The sequence below is a fragment of the Triticum aestivum genome, chromosome 1D (genome assembly GCF_018294505.1).
Source record: "Triticum aestivum cultivar Chinese Spring chromosome 1D, IWGSC CS RefSeq v2.1, whole genome shotgun sequence".
Classification (NCBI taxonomy): Eukaryota; Viridiplantae; Streptophyta; class Magnoliopsida; order Poales; family Poaceae; genus Triticum; species Triticum aestivum.
This window is the reverse complement of record NC_057796.1, coordinates 354,824,113-354,833,493: the sequence shown is the minus strand read 5'-3', so window position 1 is coordinate 354,833,493 and position 9,381 is coordinate 354,824,113. Positions and strand designations below refer to the sequence as shown.

Below are 9,381 nucleotides of genomic sequence, written 5' to 3'. Positions count from 1 at the left end.
GATATTTTTGGAAACTTCTAAAAAAATTAAAGGCTCCATGGAGCCCATGCTATAAAACGCCGCTCTCCTATATGTATGTCCACAAATAAATGGCCGGCGCTTTCTTTCTAATAATGATTACTGGTGGAAGTTACAACAGATAACATTCGTCTAAATCGTGTACAGGCCTTTAAATCCATTTATGTTGCCACAGTACTTCCTCTGGTCCTTTTTAGTTCGCATATAATATTTGCCTGAAGTCAAACCTCGTAAACTTTGACCAAGTTTATAGAATAAAATACCAACATTCAGAATGTGAACTCTACAACATTAGATGCATCGTGACTTTAGTTTTCATATTGTATAAATTTAGCATTGTAGATGTTAATATTTTTTCATATAAATATAGCCAAACTTTACGAAGTTTGACTTCAGACAATTCTTATATGCAGAGTAAAAAGGGCCGGAGGGAGTACTACTCCTCGTGTTGCCTATGCGTAACTACTATATATACATGTGTGACACTATGTTGTGAGACCTCGCAGTTGCATAGTAAGACACTAGGGCGACTGTGAATCCTCTTGTAAGCATTCTCGTCCCTGATGCATATGGTGCTTAAGTGCATGAAACAGTTATAACCTTCGAGTTCAGGTATGCTCCTTCTTTTACTTAGTCACATTGATTTTCATTTTTTTCAGCTGCTTAGATAGTTGAAACAAATTGTTATCGGATGGTGTTGTAAAACGTCAACCCATCGACTCCATTTACATTTTGATTAATCTGTTACCTTTTCTTATAAAGAGCACTTTTATTGACTCATAACCATACCAAAGTGATACAATCATAAGGAGTTCACACACACCAGGCTTTGCATAATTGAGACACACATAGCTGATAAGGCACACAATCATAAAAATAGAAGGTGAAAAAAAATCATGACTAGACTAATCGGCTGTGAAGGTGAAGGACGGATCTGCAGACTATGTACACCGCCATCCATGTTGGGAGGAACTTCCTTAGCCATCTGCTCCATATGCACAAACGATATCATACTTAGTTGCATTGTTATGTTAAATATACAAGTTCTGCTCGGTGACCGTTGCCAAATCAAGAGTATGAGTATGTCCAACTATTGAGAAATAAGTTTGTCCTAAACATCAAATTCTTAAACTTCCCATAGTAAAATTTGAACTTACTAAACAACATCATCTACAAATTCGACAAGATATGAATACATTGCTCTCGTGTTATTTGTATAGAGGACAAATGTTGTGTTTTTCCCGCTAAAAACATATTTAGTCTCTTAATCGCTAGCCTCCACCATGTTCACTACTTCTTTAATTTCTAAAACTCGACTGGCGCAAAACCACACAAATAATTAGGTTAAGATTTGGAGGTTGGTCTTGTCTTGAAAGGTTCCGGGAATAATGTGATAGTTCATATGTGTGAAGGATTAATGTTATAAAGTGAGAATCAACAAAAATCATGAACTGAAATGGTTATTCATGTTCTATACAAAAGAATATAAATGATAAAGGGATCTCTTGTCATTTTATACAGGACACATATACTCGTATTAATATGAATTTTGGAAGTTGTTATTTCTTACAATATTCAAAATCCATGCACGAATGTGTTTCACATTTTTTGCAAGTACCAAAAGTGAAAAAATGCCATTCTAAACCAGGCTAAGGTCCAGATTAAACAATTATAGGAGTTTTAGTGTTGAAGACACTTAATTTCGTACTCTACGGTTCAAGTCGGATTAATCAATGCCGTTCATGGAGTTCAAATAGTCACTAATCAACTATTAATAAGCTTACAATCAGATTTTTTAGGTAATTGTAGTGGCGAGTATAGCTATGGTTTTCGTTTCATTGTGCACAAAATTTAGGCTTCGTAGTGTCTAACTTTGACCATACTCCCTTTGTTTCTCTTTATTTCGCATATAAACTTTGTCTTAAGTCAATCTTCGTAAAGTTTAACCAAGTTTGTAGGAAAAAGATCAGCATTCAAAATACCAAATCAATAGCATTATATGCATCCTGGAATTAATTTTCATATAGTATAACTTTAGTATCGTAGAAGTAGATTTTTTTTAATATTTTGATCCAACTTTACAAAGTTGACTTCAGACAAACCTTATATGCATAGTAAAAAAATGGGTGAGTACTAATTTATGGGATCCCACCATAGAATCGTAACTCTCATGCTCCGGTGAAGCCTAATGTGTCGTGCAGGTAGATGTCTATAAATACAAAGTTACCCCATGAGATCTAGCATGTGTATTTTAATCCGATGAGGTGTCAGTGACCAATGACATATTCAACCATATAAAAGGAAATTATCACAATAATTTAATTATCTCTTTGTAATTTAATGGTGATTTCTATGTCGACTTCCATATATTGTACTCACACCTTGCCAGAATTATAGTGCAAATACTTTTCAAAAGTCAAACTTGTAAAGTTTGGCTAATTTTGGAGAAAACAACATGAGCATTTACAATATCGAATATAAACAACATGAAAACATATTTCATGATGAATCTAATGTATTGTTTTAGTATTGTAAATGCTCATGATTTTTTCTACAAACTTGGTCAAAGGTTATAGACTTTTAAAACATAGTATATATATGCACTATATGTTGGTAAGGAGGGAAAACACATTTTATATACTGAGTGCTGCTTTTTTTTTTCTCTCGGCATGTTCATGTGGAATAATAATTTTGTAGTATTCTTACGTTTATATTCAAAAGAGAACTATTTTTTGTCCAGTTAATTAGAACACATCTATTATCTTTAATTCTTTATTGGTTAGAAAAAGTAAACCCTTTGATTTCTACTCAATATAGAATGTATATTTTTTAAGGGACTATTGGGGTTCATGACTAACTTTGCCACAACTAAACTTAGGCAAACCGTGTCTGCCACAAAAAGTGTGGCAAACAAAATGGCCACCACAAGTATGATAAGATTTGGCAAAAAAACTAAGAGCATGTTTGGTTGGCCTCCCCACTTTGCCAATTTTTGTGCCACAATTATGGCACGCAACAGTTTTTATGGTGACCAAATTGATCGTGTCACTTGTGGCAAAAGTTGGCTAGCAACTAGGCCTATAACAAGTGGGCCATGTGACTAAGAAAGTGTGGCATGCCACAACTATGGCTTCAACTAAACATTTGCCACGCTTGCGATAGAAAAGTGTGGCAAAGTGTGGATACCGACCAAACATGCCCTAAGCCGATGAGATACGAATCATATAGCTAGGAAATGACAAGTAACTGGCAAGAAATGTGGCCACTCATTAAGAAAAAAAATCCTATCTCATTAGCAACGTTCAAAGGTTTGAATTACTTTGGTCATCTGAGTTCATTATATGCACGTAAAGGTATGCAGTGTATCTTTATCTTAATGGAAGAACAATAAGTAGAAATGATTTCCAAACCATCTTCATATTATTGCAGTGAAAATCATATTGCCAAGACCGTCGGTGACATACTTGCGGACTATTGTAGCATGGACTTGGAAAGTAGTGACTTGTGGCTGGCCATAGCTATTTTGTCCATCATTGTAGCACTCACCGGCATTGCAAGATGAAGACTCACCTTTAATCCAGTTTGCACAAAATCGCTCCCCCCCTATGATGAATAGTATTACTCTCCTAGGACAATTGCCTAAGCTTTTGATGAGGGGTATTCAAGCTACGATCCATGATCTATATACAAGTTTTGGTAGTGTGTTCACAGTTAATTTGTTTGGACACAAGATAACCTTCTTGATTGGACCCGAGGTGTCCGCTCATTTCTTCCAAGCACTTGAATCAGAGATCAGCCAAGGTAATTTTTATGAGTTCACCGTGCCGATGTTTGGTCAAGAGGTTGGCTTTGGTGTTGACAGCGCCACATGAAGTGAACAGAGCCGCTTCTCCGTCGATGCTCTAAGGCCATCCAAGTTGAGGAACCATGTTGATCCCATGCTTCAAGAAGTGGAGGTATGTATATACCTCTCAGCCAAAGTGAGTTTATACAATTGCACAATGCAATTAACTTACGATGTTATCATGCGTTTATATATGTTTACACAGGGGTACTTTGCAAAATGGGGACAAGAGGGCATAATAGATCTAAAGCATGAGCTGAGTCAAGTATTATTGTTGATCTCGGGTCGGTGCCTAATAGGAAAAGAGATTCGGGAGAAGATGTTGGATGAGTTCTACGCATTGTTTCATGATGTTGAAAACGGCCTTAACTTGATCAATCTCGCATTCCCATATATCCCAACCACGATAAACCGCCGCCGCGACCGAGCACGTAGCAAGCTCGCAGAAATGCTCTCTGAAATCGTGAGGTCACGTATGAGCCACGACCAAACTGAAGAGGATGCATTACAAAATCTGATTCATTCCAAGTACAAAGATGGGCACTCCATGACCGAATCAGAGGTCACTGGGCTAATGGTTGCTTTGGTCTTTGTTGGAAAGCACACGAGCTCTCAATCTTGTGCCTGGACAGGAGCTTACCTTCTCAATGACATAAAGTGCTTGGTCGCAGTCATCGAGGAGCAAAAGCAAATCATCAAGAAACACGGGGACCAGATCGACTACGGTGTCTTGCTGGAGATGGATACCCTGCATGGGTGCATCAAAGAGGCGCTACGGTTGCACCCTACGACACCAATGCTAATTCGCAAGGCACATAAGCACTTCACGGTGTGGACTAAAGAAGGCAATGAATATAACATCCCAGCAGGGCACACACTTGTGAGCCCTAAAATATTCAACAACAACATTCCTAGTATTTATAAGGATCCTAGGGTATATGATCCAGAGCGGTTTGGTTCTCAAAGAAAGGAGGACAAGGTCGGAGGAAAGTTCTCTTACACATCATTTTCTGGTGGAAGGCATGCTTGCCCCGGCGAGGCCTATGCTTACATGCAAATTAAAGTAATATGGAGCCATTTAATTAGAAACTTCGAGCTTAAACTGATATCTCATTTCCCAAAGACAGAGTGGAGCAAGTTCGGGCTAGAGCCAAAAGGGAAAATAACGATAAGTTATAAGAGGCGTCAGTTGGTTGCTTGGTACCTACTCCCTCAGTTCCTAAATGTAAGTCTTTTTAGAGATTTCACTATAAATTACATACGGATGTATATAGACATATTTTAGAGAGTAGATTCACTCATTTTGCTCCGTATGTAGTCCATAGTAGAATCTATAAAAAAAACTTATATTTAGAAACGGAGCGAGTAGTTCATAAATTAATATGTATGCACAACCCATTTGTGTGCGTGCGTGCGGACGTGTGTGTGTTGATGTTGGACAACAATTGATCCATCCTTGTTGATGTTATGCATGTTTGTTCAAATAATGGCAAACCACTTTGAAAGGCATCTTGGTTCAAATGTTATGCATGATGTTTTTTGCCTCAATAAGAACAACATAATATCAATTAATCATGACACAATTACAGTCCAAAGGCGTAATAGACTTTTCATTAGGCAACTTTATAAAAAAAAACTAGACCTAAACATGATAGTTTCAGCCGGAATACTCCATGGCGCGGACTACAGGATACGCTCTAGTACTACGAACGGAAAAACTGCTCTGTGCTATGGTACACTGTTTCGTGTACCGGCCGTCCCGCGGGCGCTTCAAGCTGCTCCGCGCTATCGCTATGGTACGCCGTCCCGTGTACCGGCCGTCCTATGAGTACTTCAAGGTACTGAGGCACCGGTGGCATCTCCAAGTCCGTCAGCCCCTCTAGCACCTGCACCACTTCCCCCATCGCCGGCCGGGTGTCGACGTCCCGCTGGATGCACCAGCAGGCGACCTTGCACACCCTCCTCATCTCCTCGGCGTTCGCGTCGCCTTCCAGCTCGGGATCCAGCAACGTCATCACGTCCCCCTCCGCCAGCTTCCTCGCGACCAGCAACGGGAAGAAGGTCGTCGTCGGGTGCTCCTCCGCGTCTGCCGCCGCCGACACCACGGACCGCCTCTCCCCTTGCTCGATGTTCCGCCTCCCGGACACGATCTCGAAGAGCATCATCCCGTAGCTAAACACGTCTGCCTTGGCCGTGATGGCCTCGCCGCTGATCCACTCCGGCGCCAGGTACCCCACGGTGCCGCGCATGGTGGTGAGCACCCGGCTAAAGTCCCGGCCGACGAGCTTGGCGAGCCCGAAGTCCGCCACCTTGGGGCCGAAGGAGGCGTCGAGGAGGATATTCTCGGGCTTCACGTCGCAGTGGATGATGCAGTCCCGGCACTTGTCGTGGAGGTAGGCCAGCCCCTTGGCGACGCCGAGCGTGACCTGGTACCGCACCTGCCAGCTGAGGACGTAGAACGTCTTGCGGAACAGGTGCCGGTCGAGCGAGCCGTTGGGCATGTAATCGTAGACCAGCAGCTTCCGGTCGCCGCCGTCAGAGCAGAAGCCGAGCATGCGGATCAGGTTGACGTGCTGGATGGTGCCCAGCGTGCTCACCTCCGCGCGGAACTGTTTCTCGCCTTGCCGGAGCCCCTCCAGCTTCTTGACGGCCACGACGGTGTTGTCGGAGAACTGGCCCTTGAACACCGACCCAAAGGCGCCGGCGCCGATCTTGTCGGTGAAGTTCTTGGTCAGAAACTGCAGGTCGCTGTACTTGTAGCTCACACAGGCATCGCCGACGGCGAGACCGTTGAGTCTCGTTGCTCTTCTCCTCTTCATCGTACCTCTTATCGTACAAACGAGAAGAATGGCTGCGGCGATCACGAAGCACGTCACGCCGAGTGCCACGGTGGCGACCTTGATGTCCCTCCATACGTGGCTTCGCGCGCCTGGGAGCTCCGACGCAGCGAGACGGAGGTACAGGCTCCCGGCGCCGGCCTGGTCGTCGAGAACACCGTTCTGTAAGTTGAACAGATCGTTGTGCCACAAGAAGCAGCTGCCGTTGTACGCGTAGGCGGAGCATGTGCAGTTCCCTAGACACGCGCGTTGGCAGTCGCCGGAGGTTGCAGCTCCCGCCATTCGGCCATCGTCAGGGAGCCTCATGCCGTCGATGCGGAGGAACTTGTCCTGCTCCACGTTCTTCAAGCCGTCCGACGGGCCACTGCTGTTCTTACTGCACTGAAGCTGGGTGTTGCGCACGCAACCGCCGATGTAGTCGCCGAGGCCCCAGCTCGTCGGACTTTGCGGGTTGAATCCCCGGGCGCAGTCGCACGCCGTGGACGAGCCCTCGGTACACACGCCGAACGCGCCGCAGCCGCGAGGCACGGCGCACCGTGCCTTGGGCTCGGCATAGACCAGGTTCCATCCCTGCGTGGCCTCCACCCAGAACCACCCCTTGACCTGCCCCGACACGTCCATGACGAACCGGTACACCGTCGAGTTCACGGCGAAGTTATACGTGAAGTAGCTCTCGTCGTCGTTGTCCACGAAGTTGAAGCTATACCCGGAGCCGCCGCTCGACGCGGCGACCTCCGGCGCGCCGGTAAAGTACTTGCCTGTCCAGTTGCCGGTGGCCCAGTACACACGGGTGCCATTCCACAGCAGCAAGTACTGCTTCGCCCCGGACGGGTCGAACTGGAGGGCGTACATCCCCGGCGCGGGGTCGCCGCGCGCCCTCCACGAGGCCATAGCCTGGATGGCGCCGGTGCGCTTGTCGCGCCTGAGCTTCCCGCCTGGAAGCCACGTGTCCGTGATGTGGTCGAAGCTCTGCCACAGCACCGCGGAGGCGTTGGACGCCGGCGCGAGCACGAGGTTTCCGGAGTCGAGGAGAACGGCGACCGTGTCACTGGCATTGGCGACGCCGCTGGTGCTGGCGTTCGTGGACCAGACGATCGAGCCGGCGCCGTCAAACAGTGCGAGGTTGCCGTCTGGCGCGATGGCGAGCCGCGACGTGTTGGAGACAGGCGTCTCGCGGTTGGCCACCCAGACCGGCGTGTGCACCGAGATCTTGTGGTACCAGATCCCGACGTACCAGCTGCCGTCGGCTGCTCCGTCTGCCAGAAGAAAAACAGAGCAGAAACATCTCACACCACTGGCCACGATGAACTTACACTAGCCGTCGTCAAGCCATGCGCGCATGCAGCGTGCGCTCACCTGGGTGGAAGAGTCCCAAGGCGAACTTGCCGCCGGGAGAGACCAGCTTCTGGTCGCCGGAGAGCGGACGGCCAGCCGCGACGATGTCCGCGTCCGCCGCGCGCACGACGCCCACGCAGAGCAGCACGACGAACGCGCCCAGAGGAAGCGCGCCAGCTGCCATCTCGTATTTTCGTCTACAACCTGTGCCCTCCGTGCCTCCCCTCGTTTCGGTGCAACGGCGCCGGCTATTTGTACTCGCAGAGCGTTCGTGGGCGGCGGAAGACGAACACGTACCTGATCGACCGCAGCCACGCAGTAGTCTATCCCGTCCTGGGCGGCACGGCCGTGCGTCCACATCAGTGAAGCTGTCAACCACAGAAACTGTTTCAGGTTCTGTTGTTTCTGGAGGAGGAATGAGTCGCAGAATTGACCGGCGACGAGAATTCGGCGTCGACCTGTGGAATTAATTCAGGACGGCGCGAAGGAGGCATGCACGGAGGTTGGTGGCCAAGTTGAAACTTCTGTGGGTGGATGTGTGATGTACGGGTCTCTTCGAAGGTAGAGGTAGGCGATGAATGAACATTCCAGCGCTTTTGTCTGACCACAAAATGATTGACTGAGCTCGAGTCAAGAAATCTTATGCAAAAAACGTTGACAGGGGCTATGTGTCTATTCTTGATCAAAGGTAGACAGCTGTAGCCGACGGCTACACCACTAGTAAAAGAAGTGCGTCCTCAATTCATATCAGTACTAGTGATATTATATGCGCGTTTGCTTTTCTTTTCAGAGTATGTCTAGACGTACCATAACTTTATAAAAGAAAAAATTCAAATTATAAGAACCTATCACTCGCTGCGAACAATGAGCATAGCACACACCCCACCACTCATAACTAAGTTCATAGACGGACAACACCGTAAAGCAAGCTACAACACAGAAGAGCATATTCACAACTGACACACATCGCGTCTCGACCGACGCCGGACGCCTCCGAAGACCATCTTCCATAGAATATCGCTTGACGGCGCACCATCCACTCTGAGTGCCTAGGAGGAAGTGGCAAGTGGAAGGCAGGACTTGCTACGATCTAAGGGAAACCCCGTCTTGGAGACACCAACGACGAGCGTACATAGCGCCGCATAGGACCAACAAAGGACAACGATGAACACCGGAGGAGAGCAAGAAGGACCCAGCCATGTCTCCACACACAAAGCTCCCAACAAAGATAGCGTTTGCTATTTTTCATTTGCCTGAATTTCCTTTAGATTATGTTAGACTCTCTTTCTGCTTGGACATGTTCTTCAACTTGTGCTGCTTGTTGTGCGAGAAAAGTGATTCTCCCAT

At 46.6% G+C, this 9,381-nt stretch overlaps 1 protein-coding gene and 1 pseudogene across 1 annotated transcript; one reads left to right on the top strand and one right to left on the bottom strand.

The window, feature by feature from the left end:
• The first annotated feature begins 537 nt into the window (after positions 1 to 537).
• On the top strand, positions 538 to 5,147 carry LOC123169937 (obtusifoliol 14-alpha demethylase-like; annotated as a pseudogene).
• Positions 5,148 to 5,509: 362 nt separating this feature from the next.
• Positions 5,510 to 8,255, bottom strand: LOC123169926 (G-type lectin S-receptor-like serine/threonine-protein kinase At2g19130). The gene is made up of 2 exons (XM_044587778.1): positions 8,056 to 8,255; positions 5,510 to 7,955 (listed from the first exon to the last, which is right to left on the bottom strand). The coding sequence occupies exons 1-2, from the start codon at positions 8,216 to 8,218 to the stop codon at positions 5,566 to 5,568; spliced, it is 2,553 nt and encodes an 850-aa protein (XP_044443713.1). The 5' UTR covers positions 8,219 to 8,255; the 3' UTR covers positions 5,510 to 5,565.
• Positions 8,256 to 9,381: the final 1,126 nt, after the last annotated feature.